This window comes from Triturus cristatus, chromosome 10 (assembly GCF_964204655.1).
Source record: "Triturus cristatus chromosome 10, aTriCri1.1, whole genome shotgun sequence".
Classification (NCBI taxonomy): Eukaryota; Metazoa; Chordata; class Amphibia; order Caudata; family Salamandridae; genus Triturus; species Triturus cristatus.
In genome coordinates, this window is record NC_140593.1 from 817,504,472 (window position 1) to 817,530,546 (window position 26,075).

Genomic DNA, 26,075 nt, shown 5'->3' on the forward strand with positions numbered 1-26,075 from the left:
GTTTTGTAGCCATGCTGTACAGCAGCGTGGATGCTATGCAGTGTGGCTAAAACGAATTTTTAAAAGCGCTATGACAGACAGGAATAATGCGGCTTTTTTTTTTAGGTGCATTAGTGCTGGATGCATCAAAGGGCAATGGCAGAGCCAATAATCTCAACAGTATGCCAATGCTTATGTCTGGCAGAACACCGCTATGATCCTGAGCAAATCGATTAATCTCCCCATTCATAAAAATATATAGAAATAAATACACATTTGGCATACACTCCTACCACAAAGAAAGCAATTGCACCCATGTTGATGCCTTAGTAAAAATCCTTTAGAAGCAGATAACCTCTTCTGCCGCAAACATCCAGTTCAAAGAAGAAAAGGGCTTCTTTGAAGTGTGTGTAGCATAGTAAAACATAGCTATAAATTGTGACAAGTTCTACAAGGATGACAAAGTTGAATAAAAAAAAAAGTAGTGCCTCAATCACAGCGTGATCAGCGGAATTACAGCAATCAAGCTGAAGCAATCACTACTTGGTCTATGCTCCAACCGGAAAAAAGAGGAAGGGAAGTCAGCATGTGATGGCCAATGCTGACTTTCCTATCAGAAGCAAGCAAATGAAAGTGACAATGAAGCCAACATATGTTATGCAATGGGTGGGCTGCAAGCCCCTTGTTGTATACAATATCTCTCGCTAGAGAGCATGCAGCACATGCAAGGTCACAGGCAAGACTTGAAAAAGTACAAACGCAAGTGTTGTTAGGGAAGCTTTGATCAATGGAAAATGGTGCAAAGTCTCACCTTAGCATCCTTGATTTTCTTCCCAGTGGATGTAGTCATGATGGCTGCATACTGTTCAGTAGTTAGCTTCTCCGAGCTGAGTCCTATGTCCCTCCCAATAAACTGTTCTGGGGCCTTCAGAACGCTGACTACTACAGGACCAAGATCATCTACAGCTAGCCCATCCATTGGAATGTCTCCCATTGGAACAGCTAAAAAAATAAAATAAAAAAATAAAAAGATGGGACACAAAATAAACGAAGCCTGGCAGCTATGGCAGCAATAACATATCTGGAAATCTGGAGGTCATGGGTTTATATTAGTAATTTAGCATTTGAAAAGTCGATATAAACAAAGTAACCTGGCTCACTGTGAACAAATCCCATGATGGGCACTGACATGCTTTCATTTTTGACAATGTTTTTAAGAACACCTACGCCACAACCAGCCACACAGCTTGAATTAAAATAACCATACTCCTCCCCTTACCAAGCAAGTAGCCATCGCCATCTGGGGCCTTCTGAGGTCGGAAGAAGTTAAGGAAGTTGTCGAAATAACAAGGCAATCGGATGCTGGTCATAGGGACGTTGATGTCTCTGAAATACTCTTCCACCTCACCCTTGCCGTCAAAGTGAAGTACCTCCAGCTTGCCTTCCGTCAGCTTCTTCACATTCTCCAGACCACTGAACACCACGTATTTTAAGCCGGTGTCCTTGGACAGGTCAGCAAGAGCCTTACCCTATAAGACACACCAAAACCAGGATGATTTAGCAAATACAGGCGTTGATAACTCGAGCTGCTACCATGTAGGATTCATGGCTTGTCACAAAATCAGACATCAATGCAATATTAGAGGTTATCTGCTATGTACAGAGCTGCCCTGCCCAGCCCATAACAAGGTGGGGCTGAGGGAGAGGGCTACCCCTGATGGGTGGGCAGCTCCTTGGACTCACCCCTGATAAGAGAGGTAGGTCTCACCTGTGCGACCTCCTTCTCTTTACTGCTGTGCTCCCAGTAGTTGGTAACAACGAAGGCTCCATAGGCACCGGTCAGGGCAGGCTTTAAAGTCTCAATGTGGTCCAGGTCTCCTTTGAAGAGCTCAGCACCAAGTTTCTTCAGTTCCTGGGATGCACTCTTATTGGGGTCTCGTGTCACAGCCCTCACAGCAAAGGTACCATCACTGATGAGCGCTCGGGCAACTGAGCCACCCTGGGCCCCTTAAAATCCAAAGAGAAGAACATTTAGAACCGAGGATTCAAGTCTCAATTTACAACTACACCGTTGTGTAGGTCTGAGCGCAGTGCCCGGCCGAACCCAACGGCGATTTCTCTCTTACCCAGAAAACCGTCTTGGGGTTGGTGGGGGCGGAATAGAGCTATCATGAAGAAGGAGGGGGAGGGGGGAAAGCACTATACTACCTAGTTTTAAACTCCCAATCAAAAAAGGTACCCAACAGCCCTTTTGGCTGAGTCCTAGTTCAGGCTGATCGAAGTCCTTTTAAGATAGATCCAAACTAGGTTTATTTAAGGGCCTTCACACACCCTTTCCGGAGCTATGTCATCTTAACTTTCATATTGCACTGTTCACAACCTCACAGAGAGATCTTTGAGGCCCACTGATGACAACCATTTCAATTGTTAAGAGAGTGCAGAAAATAAAAGAATACTGCTAATAAACTAGCTAGCAGTACATTTATAATAAGCATATAGTCCCACCTTCAACATACTGAATTAACCACAATGAGCACATACAGAACATACCTGCACTGCCAAGGCTACCAAACAGGTGCACATTTTTTTTTCTTTTTTTAAAATAAAAATAAAGGGGACAGCTTGCGGCGTCTGTGATACCAATAAGATGCGATATGTCAACAGTGATGCCAGTTTGAGATCATGGGCACTGAATCAAGGGCTAAGGTGGGGAGAGGGGAGAACTCATTGACACTTTTCACCATGTTTTGCACGTTTTAGCAGGTTCAGGATTGTAAATAAAGTTGTTTCAATGCTATTTTTTAAGTGGAGCAGCATAATTTGGCTCCTTCCTTGCAAGTCACAGAAAGTGTATTATTCACATGTACTCGACAATAAAAACTGTGTGCCGTAACACTTTAAATGGGATATGTAACATGTAGTCTCTATTGGAAACAATCCTCACACTAGAAACCTATTCCCTCTCATTCACTTTTATATTTCCAAATACTGAATTTGATTGCATTTATTGAAAGTTTAAGATGAGTAATCTTGAACTATTAAGAAGGTTTCCATTTATTTGTAGTTGTATGTGGACTCATTGCCACATATTAAACTTGACATTCAGTGTTCATGTTATCGCTAGCCTGACTAGGCCTGCATTTTTTTTTTTAAGCATACAGTTGTCTTTTTCTGCTTGCTATAACTTTTCCCTTGCAGGTGCCTTCTCGTGACTTCATTAGAAAGAGTTAGGAGGACAATGCATTAGGAAGCCTGGAAAAGAAATATTGGCAAGAACAGGATTGTCTGCCATGTTGCAAGAAAGCCTGCTATTCAGCAAGCACCAGGAGTGGCAAGTTGTTCAAGGCTGAGAACGGCTGCCTTGGTACCGACATTGGGAGCTATACTGCAAAGCACCTGAACACATTTCATTTCAACAACTTTATTCGATTTGAAAAAGAATCATAAGAGTATACATATTTAACATACAAACTCACAAATGGCATTTCTTATCAAAAAGGTACGAATACATAAGTGGCAAAGACCGTATATCAAAAACACATTTTCTATGGACACTATATTCTTTATAAAAAGTGCTTTAAAATTCAATACGATAACACTAATAAAAATTACATTAAAAACAACAATTTATAAAAAATCTATTACTCCAGATTTCCCAATGGACTCACAATCAATTTATATCTCCGTGGAAAATTAATAACTTCCTATCAATAACGATTTCTGATTGATAGTGCCAATCTAATAAAACTGATCATAGAGCTACATATAGCAGCAGTTTGTAATGTTCTTAAATGTTCAAAACCTTCCTTAAAATTGCAAGGTCTAATTTCCCTTAAGATAGGTTTAATAAAGCGATCTCTTGGAGCGTTGTAAAGTGTGCAGAAAAGTACAAAGTGCAGAGTACTTTGTTCAGCTTCATTGTCACATGGGCAAGGTGGTAGGCTCTCACACCAACCCCCTTGCTTCAGAAAACCAACCAGAAAATGCAATATTTTTAACCGAAATCTGGTCAAATAAAAAACGCCACTGCGTATGTGTAGTGAAAGACAAATAAAATTGATGCTGTAGAGTAACTGCCTGGTATAATGGTTGTTCATCATATTTAGATGAGCCCAGTATACTACGATATGCATTCTTAATCGCCATCTTTGAGCCTGGGTTAATAGAGTCAGGATCATCATATAAATTACCAAGGCCAATTTTATGAAAGGTTTCCTTTACATAACTTATCCATGGGATCCGCATGGCATGATCCAGATTTACACAATCTTTCAAAATTTCTTTTGAAAGGTGCAAATCATCTGAGGACCATACTTTTCCCCATAGGAGCAATGGGGACATATGGATACTATCGCTCACAAAGTCAAGGCCCATCTCGGAATGACAAAATATATTAGAACTATTTGAAACTGATAAGACGTTTTAAAAACTTGTTCTCCATAACATGTAATTGGACGCTTATATGGTATCCCCACACCCCTGCTCCATAGGTAGCAACTGGCAAGCATTTAGATCTATACAATGTCTTTAATTCAGCAATAGGTTTTTGGCCTAATTTACTTGTAAAACGAAAAAGGGACTCTATAGATCTTGTTGTCTTTTGTGCCCGTGTTGTTATTAAAAGATCCCAACTCAAAGTTTTATTAAAAAGATTTCCCAAATAATTGAAATTTGTGACTTTGGCAATAATCACATTTTCTATAACAAATGTACAAGTTTTGGTCCTATTTGGGCCACAGACCATAATAAACAATTTTGTAAACTTAACCTTTAGATCTAGCCCCAGCATAAATTCATTAAAAGCATTCAGGCATATTTGCATACTATTTGCAGTTAACGTCATCAATACATTGTCGTCTGCGTAAGACAAAGGTATTTGTTTGCCATTTATTTTAAGAAAGTCTGCACCTTTTTCCAATAGGAATTTTTCTAAACCATTTGTGTAAACTAAAAACAAGAAAGGGGCCAAAATGCAACTCTGTCGGACACCTTCAGTTGATGGAATCGGCCCTGTCTTTTCGCCCCCAGGGCCATATCGAATGGACACAGAGGTAGCAGCATGTAATCTCCGCAACAACGTGACCAAAGGTTCCTCGAACCCCATAGACTCCATCAATAACCACAATTTCTTCCTACACAGTGTCGAAAGCACTGGATAGGTCCATAAAGGCCAGGTGTATAGAAACACCCCTAGCCTTCATGTACTTACCCATGATCAGGGCCAGATTGAGACACTGCTCCGTTGTCCCCCTACCCTTTCTAAACCCATACTGTGAGTCCACAATAAGGCCAGAGGTATTTGCCCAGGTCGCTAAAACGGGCCAATATCACTCTCCCCATAAGTTTACAAGAGGCATCAATCAAGGAAATTGGCCTGTAACAAGGGTTACTTTTATCACCTTTTTTGAAAATTGGCACAACTACTGCCTTTTTCCAAGATAAGGGGATACGTCCAACAATGATTGCCTTGAAAACGTTAAGCAACAATGGTGCCCAAACTTCCAAGATTCTTCAACAGATCCAAGGGTACAGCATCAGGACCTGGTGCCTTAAGTGGAATACCTTTTCTCAGTGCCTCCTCCACCTCTTCCAAAGAAAGTGAGAGACTAAGTTGTTGTGCAGACTCAATGTTAAAATCAATTTCATCCTCACCTTCGCTTAACAATGCGACACCCTTTGGGTTGAAAAATCCTGGAATAATGAATCTCCCAGGCTTCCCCAGTTATATGGGCAATCATGATTCTATTTTCATTACTGAGGAAGGGACGATTTATTACCTCCCAAAATAATCTACTGTCCCTTAAATCAGAGGCTTTCTCGAGGTCATCCCATGCTTGCTTTTTCAGTTCCAATTTCCTTTTATCAATGGTTTCTTTATAATTTTTTCTTGCCTTTCTAACCAGTTCCTTATCCCGAGGGACTCCATGTAACGCCTTCCTCAATAGTGTTTGAGCCGCGGAGCATTCAGCATCAAACCATTTATGCTCCCGAGTATCCCCCTTCCCTGCAGGTTTGAGTAGGTATGTGACCACACTCCCAGAGAGAGCTTCAAAATTCTGAACCATCAATTCAGGATCACAAGTGTTCGTTAAACAAATATCTACTTGTGATCGATTAATTCTGAAGATAGTTTCCTCCAATTTTGTAGGATTTACCCTATCCCACTTTAACCTAAGGCCATAATTATGATCATATTTCATCATATGTTCAAAGGACTGTTCCCTGTCAACAATGGTGCTCAATATTAAAACAAGTGGATTGTGGTCACTAGCTGGATTTATTTCTATTTTAAAATCATCAATAAGATAAGCATACCTGCTCGAAAAGTTGGTATTGGCACCGTTGGGCTACTGGTCAACATTTCTAACATGCAGAGGTCATTTACCACAATGATGTCATTCAAGGCATCACCCTGTGTAGTGTGCTTAAAATGTGAAAGTGGTTGCTCATTTATATCAAGTAGCCCACAGGCCCTGGTTCCACTCTGGCAGCATGTAGTACAATTAAAATCACCCAGCCAGATAGTAAAGAGGGGTGAAGAACTTTCAGTCACTTTCGCTATTTCAGCCTGTAAACCATCTATAATAGATATATTGTGGATGTCAAAAATATTATAGTACCAGTTAATTAAAAGTAATGGGACCGGGAGGAGGTTTTTGATCAAAATCAGTTAATACCATGGAGAGGCCACTATTTTATCTATTTTCAATGACTTATATTTTACCGAAATGGAAGTCATTAGGCCACCTTTTGCTCTCCCAGCCAATAAAGGTTCAGCATGGACGATAAATGAACAATATCCATCCAAATTTTGATTAGTTCTGCTCAAAGTCTCTTGGAGACAGATATCAAAGGATTTAATATATTTCATCCATACCTCGTCCCGTAATCTTCACGAAATGCCTGCCACATTCCACGAGATTAGACGAAATGTACATCTATCCCTTTGTTTGCTTATTATGTCTGGATATTTACTGTATGGAGTTCTGGTCATCCTCCCCATCTATAGCCAAGGCCCGCGTTATTCCCTCATCAAGAGGCAACTGGAGCTCACCACCTTCCCCCAGAGGATCTATGGCTAATATATGCTCGTTGTTGTTCCCATGACATAACAGTATAGTCATATCCTTGGCATCAATTTTCTTAGCAGGCCCTATTTGTTGTCAATCGACCTCAGCCAAGGTACTTAAGGGGCCAAAACGGTTTGCATGAAGCCATGATGGACACTGTGGCTGCTGGTTGACTTAATTTTGGGAATCTATTCTTATTGGATTAGGTTGCCATGCAGGTGGGCGATAAAATAACCCCAACGGTAAAATCATAACCTCCGATTTCCCCATGAGTTGGTTAGACATCCTATCGATTATCGTTCTCACCAGCCCTGGGGACTTAAAAGTTAAAACTATACAATCTCCCTCCAGTGATTTCTCACTTGGTCCAACCCATCTGACCCTACGAGCCATTTTAAATTCTAAAAAACAGGGCATTACAGTTTACTCCGGTCTTGGCATTTATAAGGTACAGTGATTTGTTCCTCAAGGACGGCCAGTCCCCCCCTTCCCCTGATGTTAATGGGCATACATTTACTAAGACAACAATGTATGGTGTAGTTTGAGGTGGCAAATTTAGAGTTGAATCTGGACTATTGGCTACCAAAACGCGTGGGGAACATTCCCTAGCAGGGATCTTTACCGGTCTTCCTTCATTTTGAGTGTTTCCTGCCCCTGGTAGTTTATTCTTACTCCTAGAATTTATACTTGGATTACCTTCCTGGGTCAAGCTGTTCACTTCAGCGAGGTGATCTATATGACCCCTAGGAATCCCTGACTGTCATTCTTGGCCCCATACAGTCCAATATGGCAATTTCCCCACTTCTATTTTTACCCATTTGGTTATTCAGCTCAGGCCTTAATTCAAATTGCGATACACCAGGATTTGAATGTTGATTCTCTATACATAGCAACCGATTATCAATATCGGTCAATCTAGACAAAATAGGTTGTAAATGAGCATTCATCACAACAAAGCCTTCCTCCATGCTCTGGTGTATAATCGGGGCCATCTGATTAGGTGTTCTATTTATTGATGTGGAGTCACAACTCTCAGTCACTAATTCTGGTGCCAACTCAGTGGTCTCTTGCATGGCCTTTACCGGGGGTTTAGGAATATGCTGTTTACGAGATCTCTTTACTACCCGACCCTTTCATTTTTTACCCAATGGGGTTGGGCTGCTTCCGCTTATTTGTTTAGTTTTTTGTGCCCTTGTTATTACAGTTGGTTTAATTCTTTCAATCGGAGAATCAGAAATCTCTTGGATTCTGGGAGAGTCTGGGAGCAACAGGGGAGACCCATTAGATTGAAGTCCTTCTTCCAAGTGACCCCCATCTAGGTTTGTATTGATAGTACTGGTAGCAGCATTTCAACTCTGATGCAATTGTGAGTCTAATGACAACCTACGTTCGGTTAACTTAATTTCATTTACAATTACAGATGTAGCTTTTATTAAAAAGGCATCCAGGGCACCTACTACCCCTTTCCCTTCCTTTGTTTTTGTCATTATTGACATAGCTGCGGCTAAAAACACGAATTAGAATAAATTACAGCCGAAGAAGGCCTCCTACGTGTAAAACAGCATACATGAATCCCACTCAATTAACAGCAATCGTCACCCCCGCACAATATGTACAAGATGTAATGTCCAAACCACTGTCCTTATAGAATTACAAAAAGTCTTACTTAGTCCGATTTGTCAAATGTTAGTGCCGTGGACCCTGCCTGGCCCCCGACGGCCCGCCCTTTGCCCGGGCTTAGCAACGCGGGGGCTCTCTCAAGTTCTTAAGCACCTCCGGGCGTGGAATGGGCGTGTGCAGCTGCGGCTTCCTGCTGCAAAAACTCACGGGCAATGTAGTCTCTCTGCTCTGCGGCCGCGCTAGAGTGACAGAAGCGGCGGGGGAGAGGGGAGACTTGCACCGGGAGCTGGAGCAAGCGGCCTGAGACGTCAAAAGCTAAGGTACATTTTGCCCCAAAGCGTTGAAGCAATAGTTCCACAAGGGGTTTCAAGTTATTTCAAATAGGAAAGGACTCAATTTCCCAGAATGCAACAGTCGGCACCATCAGTGCAGAGCACTTCAAATAAAGAGTCTAAATAAAGTTCTTGTTTTCTCAGTAAGTATTGCTTCTTTACCTCTCCTCTTCACCTCGCTCACCTCACCAGCCGGACAAGAAAAAATTTCCCAAGAGAGGGGGGGTGGGGAGGCCGACGCGGACACTGGACCCTAAACGAGGTCCTCCTGGGGAACATAATCCTAGTTATTCAGACAGTTTTGGAGAGGAATATCCCACTATATGCAAATATCTGGTGTGGTCACTCGGTCTGATCATTATCCGCCTTCTAGGGGCACCCACTGCAGGCGCGAAGTCGTGGCGTACTTTCTGCCTGCAAGCCTGGGTGAATCAAGGGGGGTGGACCCCACCTTTGAGAGCCGATAATCGCTTCAAGGAACAGCACTTCAATAAGGGGAAAGTATATATCCTGGGGTCGCCGTCACAGTAGATGCCCTGATATTCGTCCCGACATTCAGCGTCTTCCGAGCCCAGTCGCCGATAGTCTCTATGCGTGGGCAGGGCGCTGCTCTCCTGTATAGCTTCCCTGCACCATGTCGCCGTGTCGCCTTCACAATGGGTCCGGACTGGAGAGCACCGCGGTTCGCAGCCAAGTCTGGGCCAGCAGTCCTGCGGGTGCAACTGCGCTCACTGCACGATGTGCCGATCGAGCCTCAGTCCGGCCAACATGGCGGCTATGCGCGTCTGTCGGGTCTCAGCCGCTCCCTCCGCCGTAACTTTCTGTTATGAGCCGCTGCCTGATTCAAACTTGGCCAGAATATGCCGCTTTGTTTCCGACGCCACTGCCACTAGTCGTGTTATATCGCAGCTGTCACCGGCCCTCGTCTTCCCTCAGTCTCTGCTCTGCCGTGGAGGGGAGCGCACCGTCTCCCTGCAGCTACCCGGTCCAGAGTTCATCTCGCTGCCAAAGGTCTATTCGGAATGGCATTCAAAAAAGAGACGTGCTTACACGATCAGCGAACTTGGAGAGATGACCTGGAGCCCCTGAAAGCAAGACTCGGGGGTCACCAGGGCCCCACCACTTCCTGAACACTGTTTGTTCATTGGATGATGGTGTTGTGATCGAGATAACACCATCTAAATCTCATGTTTTCCCCATATCCTGATGTTCACACAGGTCATGGTAGAGCAGATTCCCTTTGGACTTTGAGCAGTACATACCTCTATGCTTTCCCAAATCTTTTCCAATTGTGGCTTTATACTAACCAGTGCTTAATTTGTGCTGGTGCTTAGCACCGGAACTTATTTCTCAGGGCCAGGTCTACACTGCAACATGTGAGACAAAAAAGGATAAGGAGTACAACTGTTCACAACAAGTTCCGCACTCTCACTCTGTTTCCCCAGTGAAGAGCTGAGCCTGAGCGGAGTGCCGATAAAACCATGCCTTCAGTCAGCGTTACTGGTGGGCAGGCCACTGATTGGGCTGAATTTGATCCTGTGTGGCTGCGGCAGCTGCATGCGTGCGTAACCTTTTTTAAATTCCTTGCTGCCAGCCCGCCTTATATTAGGTCAGATTTCTGGGGCAGGAGAATAACACTGTTTTGCAAGACTTGTGGTAGTTAGACAGTGCAACCTTTACCTTAAGGTACGTCTAACTAATGGACTTGGGTGTCTGTCTCACCTAGTGGGGGTGTAGCGTGCAAATTCACACCAATTGCACTGAGAAAGCTATGTGCATCAGTTTCCTTACATTCCAGCAACATCCTGCTCCTTAACCCTAAACAAAACATACATTTAAGAGCGGACAGGTCCCATCAGGGCCGCCCGTCTGCCAAGAAGTCCTCATTTCTTCTGGAGCCGAAAGGCCATTTGTTATGGGGAAAGAGCTATAGCAGCCGTCGAGGCTCTGGTAATGTAAATTCACACTCCCACGGTTAATGCACCTCACAGCAAAATAACCACCATAGCGACACATTAAAGATTGGACCTTTCCGGGAGATAAGCCCATGAGTGTCAAGGGATAGCACCATCTGAGCGGGTGTCGGGGCACTGCATCCACAAGCATGCTAACCTCAAAGCTGACCTGGCAGAGCCATCCTGGCTCGGTGATCTGTGGGAAGGGCATGCCCTTGTCGGCACTCCAAGGCGGCCTGTAAGCAGTCCTGCCGCCTCATGCAAGACCTTGCTGCACAAGTATCCAAGCAGGGGTGTTCCCAGCACAACAAACCTCGCCATTGTACGCGGGGGCATAGAGGCTCAGCCGGAGCCCAGCGACATACAGATGCACCCCCATTAGTGTCTGGTGCGCTGCGCACGGCCTTCAGAGCTCACCAACGAGCTGCCTCTCAGGTCCTTAGAGGTGTGCGAGCGTTACCTTGCGGGCTACACGGGGTCCTCTTCCTGGACCCCGCACAAGCAGTTCAGGAGCGATCAACACAATCACTACTTAATACACACAGCGATTAATGTTCACCCACCCAAACCACTACCATTGAAAAGGAGCAATCAAGTAATAACTCCAAAATAACCCCCGCTGGTTTATCTGGGAAAGTGGACGAGCTGCCACCATTCCACATGTAGGGGTGAGTGAGCGCCTCCCGCCTGGACTTTAACCAAGCACAGGATGATGCTAGAAAGAACTGAGGCAAAGGGAGCGGCTAAGAGCTCCAGGAGGAAAGAGTACGCACACCCGATCCCGACAGCATAACCACGCCAGAGTAAGAGGCGGGTCTTTCTCCAACTGGTCCAAACACGGAAGAGATAATCAAGTGAAATAAAAGAACACCGCGGTGGCCACAAAAGAGCTCAAGATGCTTCATTTGTGCCAGTGGTTTACGGTGCTTTGCATCGGAACTTATTTATCAGGGTGGGTTTACACCGCAACATGTGTGACAAAAAAAGGATAAAGAGTACAACTGTTCACAACTTCCGCACTCTCACGCTGTTTCCCCAGCGAAGAGGTGAGCGGAGTGGCAGTAATAACCATGCCTTCAGTCAGAGTTGCCGGTGGTACGTGCGTAACCTTTTGAAAATTCCTTGCTGCCAGCACACCTTTTCATCATTAAGAGGCACACACGGATGACGCACCGGCGGCGGTATAGTTTGTAGCAGCAGTGTGCCGTGTGCAGCAGCAGGCCTCAAAACGTTCAAGAAATAAGTCTGTGACGGTTCAAGAGCCACAGGACTGCAGATGCCCTCCTGGACATTTTGTAGCAATCTGTTTTGTTTGAGCTGGTCCTAGACACACTACTTGGCACCCCTTAAGTGACTTGGCATGCAGTTGCATCCGTCTGGTTAAGGCTGGATTCATGGCTGAGCAGGGTTCAAATAGCCTCATCGTCAAGAACCACATTAAGAGGAACACGCGCACGGGCAGTCCGGCATTATCATTTGAAGCAGCAGTGTGTTGTACACAGTGTGCAGCAGCAGGCCTCAGTTAGACATTTCTGCCGACTGTAATGACAAGGGATGGTGTAAAATTCATTAGGAGGTATTTTTGGACGTCATGGGACCTCGGTAGCAAAAAAATAAATAAAAAGGGGCGCTGAAGGCCTGGCAAATATTTGAAAATGAAGGAGCAAGATAAATACTGGATGGTGTTTCACTTTTACCATGGATTTGTTGGTAGTCACAATCTGATACACCCAAAGGCCAATTGTTAAATTGCGCTTGTGGAAAGGACTAGTTCCATGAATGGAACCAGCATTTGGTATTTTGGTGGGGGATGTAGCGAGGAAAGCCATTTTTCATTGAGAAAACAAAACTAAAACCTTTAATGTACAAGTGCACAATTTTTTGGGTACGGACATGCATAAATATACACTATGTGCTATGTGCAATTAAATCTGCGATATTGCCTCCTTCTCTTGGGCTGCACAATAAAATTCCAGTACTTCATAGAGGTGGCATTTTTGTGGTGAATTAGCAAAAATAGTAAGTGTAGAAAACGGTAAACATATAACGTTTCCAGTAAAAGTAAACACAAAGACCAGTGTTGGTCCTCCCAGAAACCTTAACCCATAAAGTAATCACATGCGGGGCGGAGGCCAGGAATGAAAATGCGCAACAAGAGTTCATGTCATCACTGTTCTCTGTCAGGAAGGTCACGGCTGTGCTCCCTCACAAGAAGATGTTGTACAAGTACAGAACAATGATATATTCTTAACTTAATGTTGGAGTTAAAACTTTCATAAGATGCATGTTTTTTCTCTCACATCCTCCCCCGATGATACTCCACCATAGGCCGAGTTCGTACTTGCTTTGCCCAGTATCCCAGATACTGTATATTTTAGTGATTCTTCTCTGGGGTCAGCCACCCACTGTAGTATAGTCATAATAATACCCTGTCATGCAGGACCTACGACAATCACGGATGACATATACTGTGGGTCTGGTGGTAGACTAACTCTGTACACCCCGACCGCATATGTCAGCCTATGCTTTGCATTAGCTAGCTTGCAGTGCCTACAAGAATCTCCGGCTATCGGAGAGATTCGTTTTTGGCAATACACAAAGGGGCAGGGGGGCTTTTTGGGGAGGTTCAGCATAAGTGCCCCAGAGCAAGTCTACAGAAAAGGTTATGCTGTTCCTCAGGAGTGCGAGTCAAAATAAAGGAAATCTAAACCAACCCGACCCGAATGGTTCAAAGTTGAGAATCCATTTATTGCATTATAATGCCCTCACACACCCAGTAGGGTGTCATGCTTCATCATTGGGCTGCTCCTCGTCGGGTCGGCGGTGCAATACCCGACGGACACCCTATAGTAGGTGCACTTTAGCAGAGATCTTTTTCCAACAGCCGTATGGTGAAGCGGGGGTGATGGGCCAAATGTGTAGATGAAGAAGATTGGAGTGAATCTAAAAATAGGGTTGGGAGTACCAGTGACAGCAATTTTTAATCAATAGGTCTCCTACGCTAAGTAAAAACAATCAATGAGGCGCTCGACTAAGCTTATGTCTTAAATTAAGCGTACTTATTGGGGACAGGTCAACATGTTTCTCGCTCAGTGTATAGTCTACAGGCGACTCGTCAGGGCCGGAAAAATAAAAACTATCTACAACTCTGAAATGGTGACGTGGATGCATACTCACATCAACCATACAACTACCTAGTTGTGTACCTGTTAGTACTGGAACTACCTGTAAGGGGAGAAAATGTGACACTGGTTACATCAATATTGTTACAAGTGTATATATCTTCTCCTTTCCCTTGTGAGGCTGACTCATAATATTCAGTGGTGGACATGAAATGAAAACACATTAAAAACTATTACAATCAGTGCCACACAGTGAGGGCACAAGGTGAACTAGCGTGAACTACAGCCCTTGTGGCACGTTTACAAAGTAGCAGAGAATTTCTAGTGACTCACCCAATGCTTAGGACTAACCGGGCTTCAACAGTACCCGGTAGGTTGTACACGAGGAGTTCATGTTCTGGAGCAATTCAGTGGGGAGACAATAAATCGGGCTAGTATTGGTCACATAATTCCTATTATATACAGTGCAGTGATGTCCTTACCTCTCGGCCTCACTCACACACTTGTCATTCATACATTGCGGTGAATGGGCTTTGACTCATAACCACTCTTACATGGTGTTCCTAAATGCCATTACCTCCTCCTAGAGGGCCAGTAAGTTTGGTCTGCCACATTACGTGTGGCAACGCAGTGTTCTTCCTGCAACTTTCACAAGTATCCCCCGTCTAGGTAATGGTGTTCAAAGTGAACGCGTGTACCACCCATCAGTAGCACGATAACTGTTGCCGATTACAAATTAGTCATTGCTCTCATGTGAGGCAGTATGGTGTCATTCGTGTGCCAACCGAGTAATGTGTGCGCCGTCCAGGGTATGCGTGTACCACCCATCGGTAGCACGATAACTGTTGCTGGTTACAAATGAGTCATTGCTCTCATGTGAGGCACTATGGTATCATGCATGTGCCAGCCGAGTGATGGGGAAAGAGGGGCTGATTATGAAAGCTAGTGCGCGTGATGCTACTGCAATCTGGTTGGCCATCTTTAAGTGGTTTTATGGTGGAAGTGCGTATTTACGGAAAAAAAAAAAAAAGGGGGGAATACCAACACCCAGAGGAGACGCCCCTGTCAGACGAATTTAAAAAGCCATTGAAGACTGTTCTTCACCCATTTAACACGACGCTTTATGTATATTTCATCTCATGTGCGGCACTCGTGTTTAAAGTCTCATTCGAGACTTAATGGTGTTGCTATCTTGGCGATGTGGTATTACTGGATAAATTAGCATAATCCCAATGTATTGGGAGTTATAAACGGGACATCATGGTAGAACTCCACTATATTAACACTGCTCCTCAAGTATTTTGACCACCGCTATGGAGTAGGTGTCATCTCCTAGGCAGCAGATATTGTGTAACCTCCCTCCAGAGGCTTAATAGTGTCATTATCTGAGCAATGTGGTGTAGTTCGATGGTTCTGCATCACCCTGTGGAGCCACTGCATTGGCTCTCTCTCGTTACTATTCGTGTGCCCAGTTACTGAGGAAATATGAATTTTGTGATCAGTTATGTCCCCTATCGTAGACCCCAACGGCTCCATGTGCATGCTACAAGTACATGTATGTTCCCTCCAGTTCCAGCTCTGAAGACGCAAATACATGTGCGTCCACCGTCAACATGTCCTCTTTCAGATCCACCATGAATGGGTCAGATATTCCATTCCTAAGTATGAAAGGCCACCGACTTTATGTGGTTCACTTTCCACATTTTACAGATTCAGGCGAGTAGGCCCTGAATTCTGTCATCAAGCCTTTTCCTGCCTTCTGCCTCTGAAAGCTCCAGTCCGTGCCTGCATCTGTATCCATGAACTTTGTCCTACTCCCTGCGCGGCTAACGGTGCCTGATCCAGCCTGTTGTCTGCCAAAAACTGTATTTCACCTTCAAGATTATCTGTTTCGCTCCTCATCCGGTGCATTCCTGTCTAGCAGTTTAGGTAAACATTCCTCCAGCTACCGTGCAAGGGGCCAGGCCTCACTGTCCTCGTGCAAGTAATTCATAGCCTCCGTTACCATGGAAGATTCCTGCCCCCTCGCACCTCACGTAGACACTTAGACGCCCGTACACGCACTAACAGTCAGTATAGAATAGATTCCGTCCGAAGAGACCTTTCCTTTTGGATAATACAGTTCTTTAAACATAGGATACTAGATATGATTTGGGATTAGGTTGACATGACCCTCAGACTTCTGTCTCCACATGTAGAGCTAAATGTCAAGTCCCCATCACCCTCTAGTTGCACGTCAATCACACGTCATGCGGCTGCGCACGCATCTCTGCCAAATATTTCTGCTGACATTGCAGGATTCTCTTATGGATCCACCCATTTGTGACATCATGTTTAATGACGTATTTTAGTTACACCCATGTTTACGCCTTTTTTGGTTACGTATGCATATTTTATCTCTCTTATCAGCTGTTACGCCTCCTGCATCTGTTACACTATAATGTAATTCTTATAAAAGTGATTACCTGTCAATAATGTATGCCCTTCCTTCCTGAACTTTCGTGGTGATGGAATAGAAGCCTGTAATTCGAATTACATTCCTTTGTATAGGAATAAAGCCTTTTAAAACCTATAATACCACGGATTCTGCCTCTTATATTTACTGAGTTATTCTTACTTGACTTTACCGCATAAAAAAAATAGTACCGGTAATGAACTATTTACCACATAAATTGGCGCCCGAATAGGGACACTTTCTCATCTCACGCGCCGGAGGTGCGTTGCAGGCCCGGTCTCCTGCCACAGCTGAACGGACAAAAACGCGTACCTGCAGGATTTCCTGTATCTCCCTCCGGCCAAGCGGGGGTGACTGAGGCTGCGATCAACACCCAGACGAGGCGGTGAGAAGTGCGAAGTATCCCGACCAGAGCCTAGCTGAGAGAGCAAGATCCGAGGTATACAGAGGCCCACCAGGTTCCGAAGTTCCGAGTCCAGTCAAGTCGAGTCCAGTCCGGTCCAGTTTCAGTTCCGTTCCGAGGCCTTCCGTTCCGAGCTACCCGGTGAGTACCATTACCGGGGAGGCATTTAACGTGCACATAGTCTGTGCCGGTCAAGACGGGTTTGGGTACACAAATCCGGTCTGCACTGTTTCAGCAGTGTATCTGTACTGTTTAGCAGTATATATAGTATGTCTTGCATATAAATAAGTATTACCTAGTGTCAGTATTATGTCAGTAACTAGTTTTCTATTAGTTATCATTGTTCGTTAAAAACTGTTAAATGTTAAATGTTTAAATACGTTCTATACATTGTGGTGTGAATGACTGTTCATTATTGTGTTCATCGTATAAAGTGTGTTCTAAAAACAAGATCTAAAAATGCCGCTCTTTTCGAAACTAAGACAGATCAAAACTAGAAAAGGGGTACTCGAAGAAGCTGTTCCCATTCCACCTAGGGACACTCCAGGATACTTTATGTATCATAAGCATGGCCTAGACGCCGTATTATTTCTTGATTTATGGGTGGACTACACCAAAGAATTACCAGAAAGTCAGAGATGGCCCGCAGCGGGGACCTGGGATGCAGATTGCATCATGAGAGTAGAAGAAGAATTATGGAAAAAGAAAGCCAGACAGTCACAGAAAGATGCCATTGAATTATGGCGTAAAGAATCATATAGACGTACAGAAAAAGCGCTCAGACAGGAAGAGAAAGGTAGAGAGAATTCAAATAAAACCCGAGAAAATCTATTACTTGAGGAAGGTACCAGAGTAAACTCAGAACAAATAGATAGACAAAGAAACACTCTTATGAATGGTATGTATCCTCTTCTGGCCGAAGGGTTACCTAAAGCTATCCCGGAAATACCAAAAGACTTAACTCCTCCATTACTCCCGATAAAAGCACATCCCAAAACACATCCCAAAACAGCAAAGGACGTTTTCCTTTCCTCCTATTTAGACGACGTAGCTCCCGAGTATGCTAATGCTATGCCACCCACACCGCTTGCCGATGGTGTTCAACACCAAGAGCATCCGTCTGTATCCCCGCAACTACAAACTCCTACACAAGTTCCCACAGGTCCGTCCGTTTCTACAGTCTTTCCCACATCCACAATCTCTATCCTACGCCCAACGAATCCTTTCGTGCCTAGCGCCTCAGATGGTGCTACGGGAGGTACGACAGACATGTTTGCTACCCCGCCGAGAAATAAACAGACCCTTAGAGATTTAGCACTCCAACGTACCCCCCAATTAGCGACCTCCGACATGTTTAAAGAACAACTTGTGGATTGTAGATACGATCCAGTGCCAGGTAGACAGGACAAATTGCTCATATCATCACTACGTATACGACGAGCTACATTATATTTAATGACGATACGAGGAATGGTTGAACACCTAGACAATATATATCGCTTTGTCCAAACAGGGCGAGGTTCAGAAAGTATTAACGAAGCTATGGAATACCAGAAAGTGGATGTACAAAGACAACTACTACGTTTTTTCATAAATTGTGTAATTAGTAATCAAGACAGGCCCGGGGCAGATCATGATACCATGCAAAAACTTGTCAAATGGGGTCAGAACATATCAGAAGAGAAACATGATAGACAGGCGTGTATAATCGCCATGTGTCGAAAGATCCGCAAAGAAGTAGAACGAATACATAAAGAAAGACGAGAAACAGACAGAGTAGAATCAGAAGAAGAGGAGGAGCAAGACTCAGAACAAGTGGAGACGATAGCTTACGTAGGTAGAGGAAGACCCCATAATAATACTAGAGGCTTTAATGATCAGATACGTCCAATACGTCCAGAATATAATAGGCATTTTCCAAATCCTATGTTAAATACAAAATCCCCTGAACACCTATTCCAAGCCGTTGATAAATTACTCCGAGATCGAAGGGGGTACCATATGCTCGATTCCATGGACGAACAAGAATTAGCTAGGTCAGCAGTACAATGGGCTGACAGTCCCAGCGACTACAATGATGATGTACTTGCACACACGTTTCTGAATCTTGACCCATACGAACAGCGTTTAGCTAGTATATACATGATTCAACACCTCCTTATATTATATAAAAGCCAACACTCCGATCCAGGACCCTTACCTGACATATTGACAGAACTACTCACGAATATATGGAGAGGGTCAGGTACTGATTTGATTAAAGAGATTCTAGAATTCCGAAACCAATATTTAACTTTCGTAAGCCCAGAACACGTTCCAGTTCCCATCGTAGGAAGAAAAATGTATCACATAGATAGACAGAACCCGTTACGCGAAGTACACCCAATCAGAGGTGACGGTAATAACTTTACACGCGTGTTTGTGTACACGCCTATAACTAAACTAGAATTATTAGAAATGAAGAAAGTCGTACCCAGCCATGACAAGGATCCAGCAGGTTTCCACCGTGAAATAAAGGACATGCTACTCATGGGAGAGTATACCTACCCCGACATTATGAAAATATTAAAAATCCTATTACCAGCTGGCGTTTATGAGAAACTTAAAGAAAAGGAATGGGAGGTGGGAGACCAAAAGATAGATTGGACAGCATTAGAAAACGAAGAAAGGGCCCGAGCTGCAGGAGCAGGACTTGGGGAAAAGACTACAGCACTAGCAGGACTACTAGTGCAGGTACTGCCACGTTTATTAACTACGAAAAAGGAAGACTGGGGTGCAATCTCAGCCTGTAAACAAAAACCAGATGAAGACACTAGTGATTTCTATTCCCGATTTGAAAAATGTTTTGGTATAAATAGTGGTATAAAAGCCAGTAGTGAGTCATATCCACATCTGTTTGTGACAAAATTAGTTGAAAATTCCCTGCTGCAAGTCAAGAATAGAGTATTGAAATTCGAAAGTACCTGGCAAGGTAATACCCCATCACAGATGTTACAGATGTTACAATATCACCACAATAGAATTAAAGAACAAGAACACAAACAAAAACGTATGAAAGATACAAAAATGAAAATGCTTGTTGCTCAGTCAGTCCCAGTTAATGGTCATCAAAAGGGTGATTCCGCAGGTCCTACAAAAGGGACATGCAACTATTGTAAACAACCAGGTCATTATATACACGATTGTCCAGTCCTGAAACATAATATTGCTACAGGTAGAACCCAGGAGAGACCACGTCCACCTAGACAGGATCAGAATCAACAACCAATCCCTCAGCACGCACAACCTAGGTTAGCTCCGCAACAATTAGCTCCGCAACAAGGAGCTCCACAACAGACCGTAGCACCACCACAAGCGCAGCCTATTGCTGCAACACAAGAAACAACACAACAAATGTATCAGTATGCACAAGCAGATTATCCCGAGTATCAGCGATACACATGAAATAGCCTAGAGAGGGAAGTTGGCTTACCCCTTATTGAGGTTCCTGTAGACCAAGAGGGACCTTATGTACATAGTGAACTATTAGGGGGAAGACAGAAAGTTCTTACTTGACACAGGGGCAAGCAGAACAACTATAAGACGCAGTGAAGTTCCAGGGGCACCACTCTCAGGCTTACAGAATATTTCCCTTGGATTCTCAGGAAAACCTATAATAAACGACGTAACACAACCTCTTCCATTTACGATTGGTCCATTGACACGTACTACAGATTTATTGCTTACCAAATCCTGTCCAGAAAACTTGTTAGGTATAAAAACATTGAAAGCTCTAGGAGCTATAATATGTTGTTCTCCGGAAGGAGTACGACTATTTCTACGTGACTTCAAAGGTCACTACGTGTCCAGAGACATAGATCACCGACTACAGAATTTACCTACACATTTATGGGCACAAGGCCCCACTGATGTTGGTTGCATGATTACACCATATCGTGTCACATTAAAAACAGGAGTAATACTACCACGAATACGACAATACAAATTACCACCCGATGCTGTTGTGGCTTTGCTGCAAATCATTGACGAGCTCATTACACAAGGAGTGGTTGTCGAAACCGACTCCAATGTATGTAATTCCCCGATAATTCCGATTCTTAAAAGAACGGATCCAAAAGCACCACCAGTATATCGATTAGTTATTGACCTGCGCGAATTAAATAAATGTATTGTACCACAATACCCTGTGGTCCCAGATATCTCGTCATTACTAACAGCTATTGATTCAGAAGCAACGTTCTTCACTGTAATTGATCTCAAGAATGCTTTTAGCGTCCCAATAGATCCGGAAAGTCAATATCTGTTCGGATTCAGTTTAAATGGACGAAGTTTTAAATTCACACGCGCACCTCAAGGATTTACAGAAAGCCCTAGCATCTATAGCCAAGCACTGAAACGAGAACTTGACAGTATCCACATGCCAGTTAACACTGCCTTGCTTCAATATGTCGATGATCTACTGATCACCGCCCGAAGCGAACCTGAATGTGAAACGGCGTCACTGACGGTTTTACAATTTCTGGCCGACAAGGGGCACAAGGTGTCCCCTTCTAAGCTGCAATTCTGTGTCCAGCGAGTGGTTTACCTTGGGCACTCGCTGTCCAAGGAGGGAAGGCAGCTTACACCTGACCGTATCCAGTTAATCGCTAACATGCCACCACCCAAGACACAAAAAGAGGTACGGGCTTTTATAGGCCTCACTTCATACTGTAGGCAGTGGATCCCTCAATATGCATTTCTAGCAAAACCACTCATCCAGTTAACAACACAGGAGGCAGCCACATCGACTGTCCTCCCTTGGACTTAAGAACATACACATGCCTTTGAAAGCTTAAAGAAAGCTTTATGCCAAGCACCTGTTTTAGCAACACCATGTTACAATAAACAGTTTACACTCTTTGTTACAGAACGCGAAGGTACTGCCTTGTCAGTACTCACTCAGGAACAAGCAGGATCACACAAACCATGTGCTTATTTCTCTAGTACATTAGATCCAGTAGCTCAGGCTCTTCCTGCGTGCCTGAAATCGGTGGCAGCAACAGCTTTAGCTATCAGACAAAGCGATGCCATAGTGTTAGGACATCAATTGACAGTACAAGTACCACACGCAGTAGAGGTTCTCTTGAACCGCACACAAACACAACACTTGACTATAGCGAGACTCACTGGTTACGAACTGACATTATTTCAGCCACACATAGAAATCAGACGTTGTAATACATTAAACCCTGCCACACTGTTACCAGTGGGCGGAACAGATCCATTGGCACATGATTGTGTCGAAGTCATTACTATCACAACGAAACCCAGACAAGACTTGACAGATATCCCTTTGTCAGATCCAGACTTGACATTGTATGTAGATGGGTCATGTATGAGAACAAGTACAGGAGAGTTAGTGGCCGCTTACGCAGTCACAACAGACACTGAAGTCATTGAAACAAACTGTATTAACATTTTGTCAGCTCAAGCAGCAGAGCTCATCGCTCTGACACAAGCCTGTATTCAAGCCAAGAATAAGAAAGTCAACATATACACAGATTCACGTTATGCATTCGGAGTCGTCCATGACTTCGGTGTACTGTGGCGAGAGAGAGGTTATTTAACTTCTCACGGTGCCCACATCCAACACGGACCCCTCATTCAAGCCCTATTAGACGCGATTCATCTACCTACTGCAATATCGATTATGAAATGCAAAGCCCACACAAAAGTTACCGATATCATTTCTCAAGGTAATGACCTAGCTGACAGAACAGCTAAACAGACTGCTCAGAATAAGACTCACACAACTGACATGACAAAGACAATAGTTCCGACACCAACACATTGCATGACAGTTAAGGATCCCGCCCTTGATGTAATTGACATACAGACACATGCTACACCAGAAGAAATAAAGAAATGGACTGAATTAGGAGGGATCCAAACGGATCAAGGATGGATGACGAAGGAAAAATCTATATGGTTTCTTCCCGACTCTATGGTTCAAGTCATCATTAACACAATACATAGTCCAGCGCACCTAGGAGAAAAAGCTATGCTAGAAAGCATTCAACACATTTGGTTCAACAAACACTTGCGAGCAGCAGCTAAACAAAAAGTTCGTACCTGTATGATATGTTGTCAGTTTAATCCAGGTAAAAGTATCCCCGTAGAGCAGGGTGGATTTCAACCTCCCGATCATGCTTTTTAAGTCCTCCAGATGGATTATATCCAGATGGAACGATGTCGAGGATTCAAATATGTTCTCGTAGTTGTCTGTGCTCTTTCCCGTTGGACAGAAGCCTACCCGGTTTCAGATTACACCGCACCGACTACTGCCAAACAGTTAGTTCGAGAATTTTTCCCACGGTACGGTTTACCACGTGTTGTCTACTCAGATAACGGCCAGCCGTTCTCATCCGAACTAATGAAACACGTTTCCCTTTTGTTAGGCTACCAATGGAAATTCCACTGTGTCAGACATCCCGAGGCAGCAGGTCTCGTGGAACGTCATAATCAAACCCTGAAAATTAGATTGTCCAAAATATGTAGAGAAAAAGGTGTCGATTGGATAGTAGCCTTACCAGTTGCGCTCTTTTACATGAGAATGGTAGCACATTCTCGAACAGGGCTATCCCCGTATGAGGTGATCTTCGGTAGACCACCAAATATGTGGGGGACGCCTATACCTCGCAAAATAACTGATGTTGACTGTAATATGCTGACAGATTAACTGGCTTCCTTGATGTCTGCACTACAATCTTGTCGTTCACAGGTAACCGCAGCTTTTCCCGATAAAACTGAGGGGAAGCCCCATGACGTGGTTCCTGGTGACCTGGTTTTGGTCAGGAATTTCGACCGGAAGACCCAACTGGAGCCTAGGTGGAAGTCGCCTAAGTTGGTTCTACTCACTACAAGGACAGCCGTGAAGATTGAGGGTCGCAAAGGGTGGTTGCACTCGAGTCATATCAAGAAATTTTATGGACTACCATCCAGTGTGAATACTCAACCTAGTATTCCCTCACAGACAGACTCAAAGCTCCCCTTGGTTGAGAAGTTAAAACTAGAACTTTATAAACTAAAATTGAGGTCTAGCAAGTCAGACAATTTGATTGTTTAAGTCCTCTCCAAGGTGAATCGGTTGAATTTGTCTCTGACATGTATCCTCTAGACCGGAATAGAGAAAGAAATCAGCAGATACAGCTTAAAAAGCATGCGTACTGTAAATCACTTCGTAGTCACTGCACAGTAACATTATTAATTTTGTTTTTTCTAAGTCTTCTGATCATTATTTTCAGCATACTATTGCATATGTATTACCCTATTCTTAAACGTGCTTACAATGTAACTGCAGAACATTCTTTTAGCGAATTACCTCCGCATGAGTTGTCCTATAGATTTGCGCTGCGCAACAACACATTCATTAGTATGTTACATCATTCTCATCAGACCAGCAATGCTACCAATTGTTGGATATGTGGCCGACTCCCTCCCTATCAAAACTATAAGGGAGTTTTGCCCCTCTTTCCATATCCGTTCACACACAATGGCTCCTGTGGAGCATGGTTTAGTTTGATTAATTCCTTAGATTCAAATCCCGCAGTTTATCAAGACAACTGGGTATGGGGAAACCTGAACCTAGTTTTGCTTAAAGTCTGCTACCCTAACAAGGAGGGACTTCCCAAAAGAACAGGAACGGATCTAGAAAATGAAGTATATGGATTAGGTAATTTTACACTTAACCTCATGATCCTGAACGTTGAATCCGAAGCTACACCAATCTTGCCCGCCATGTCAGTATTCCCAGTAAAAGGGGAATTATGTGTAAGAAAGAATGGTTCCATACACATGGGCCATAGTAAATGCACCACTGTAATAAAATTCATTGATCAAGGCAAGTCTACATTTAGAGCTTCCCATCATTCCTACTTCATATGTGGCCAGACCGCATATATATGTCTACCTTTAGATTGGGATGGTACTTGTTACATAGCATTCCTTCTGCCACCTGTTTTCCTAGCCCCTCCTGATTATCACAGAAATACCCACTTAGTACACAATAGACAACAGAGAGATCTTCCAATTGTCGATTACACTGAAACAGCATGGGAAAAATACACAGATTTCAATAAAGGTTTCTTTCCATATATAGGTACAGTCACTAATAGTAAGCTGATACGTAGATTAACCAGAACCCTTGAAGCAGTAGTGAACGAGACTATTTCCGCCTTAGGCAATTTAACAGAAGAGCAGTCTGCTATGCGGATTGTTGTGCTTCAAAATCGTCTTGTCCTTGACATCATCCTGGCCGATAGGGGCGGAGCTTGTAGGGTCATCGGATCAAGTTGCTGCATTTTCATACCAGAAAATTCGCCGTCAGTATATAAAGCCATAACCCGCCTTCATAAGATTATAAGCCAGATACACCAGAGTCCAGGCACCTGGACTTGGTCCGGTTGGTTCTGGGGCGTGTTGTCAGCCTGGGGATGGAGAATCCTATCCTTCCTAGGTATTGGCTTTCTCATACTATTCAGTTGCTGCTTATGTCTACAATGTGGGCCAGCGATTTGTGGTCTGTGTGCCACATCGTGTATCCCACCTCCAAGTTTTCATTCAAAATCCCGGAAGAAGAAAGAAGAACAAATGATGCTATATGAACAGATCGATGGATTGATGAAGATCGATATCTCCTGAGGGTCCGTAGGGGACAAGGAGGGAATGAGGAAATATGAATTTTGTGATCAGTTATGTCCCCTATCGTAGACCCCAACGGCTCCATGTGCATGCTACAAGTACATGTATGTTCCCTCCAGTTCCAGCTCTGAAGACGCAAATACATGTGCGTCCACCGTCAACATGTCCTCTTTCAGATCCACCATGAATGGGTCAGATATTCCATTCCTAAGTATGAAAGGCCACCGACTTTGTGGTTCACTTTCCACATTTTACAGATTCAGGCGAGTAGGCCCTGAATTCTGTCATCAAGCCTTTTCCTGCCTTCTGCCTCTGAAAGCTCCAGTCCGAGCCTGCATCTGTATCCATGAACTTTGTCCTACTCCCTGCGCGGCTAACGGTGCCTGATCCAGCCTGTTGTCTGCCAAAAACTGTATTTCACCTTCAAGATTATCTGTTTCGCTCCTCATCCGATGCATTC

The 26,075-nt window shown here is 43.9% G+C and overlaps 1 protein-coding gene across 2 annotated transcripts in view; it reads right to left on the bottom strand.

Moving 5' to 3' along the window:
- Positions 1-26,075, bottom strand: part of NMRAL1 (NmrA like redox sensor 1) — a 60,185-nt gene that overhangs the window by 15,866 nt on the left and 18,244 nt on the right. For both annotated transcript variants that reach the window (XM_085628409.1, XM_085628410.1), the window contains exons 2-4: positions 1,748-1,986; positions 1,259-1,508; positions 791-981 (exon numbers count right to left, since the gene is read on the bottom strand). In XM_085628409.1, the coding sequence (XP_085484535.1) occupies positions 791-981; positions 1,259-1,508; positions 1,748-1,986 (680 nt within the window). The remainder of the gene's footprint in view (positions 1-790; positions 982-1,258; positions 1,509-1,747; positions 1,987-26,075) is intronic.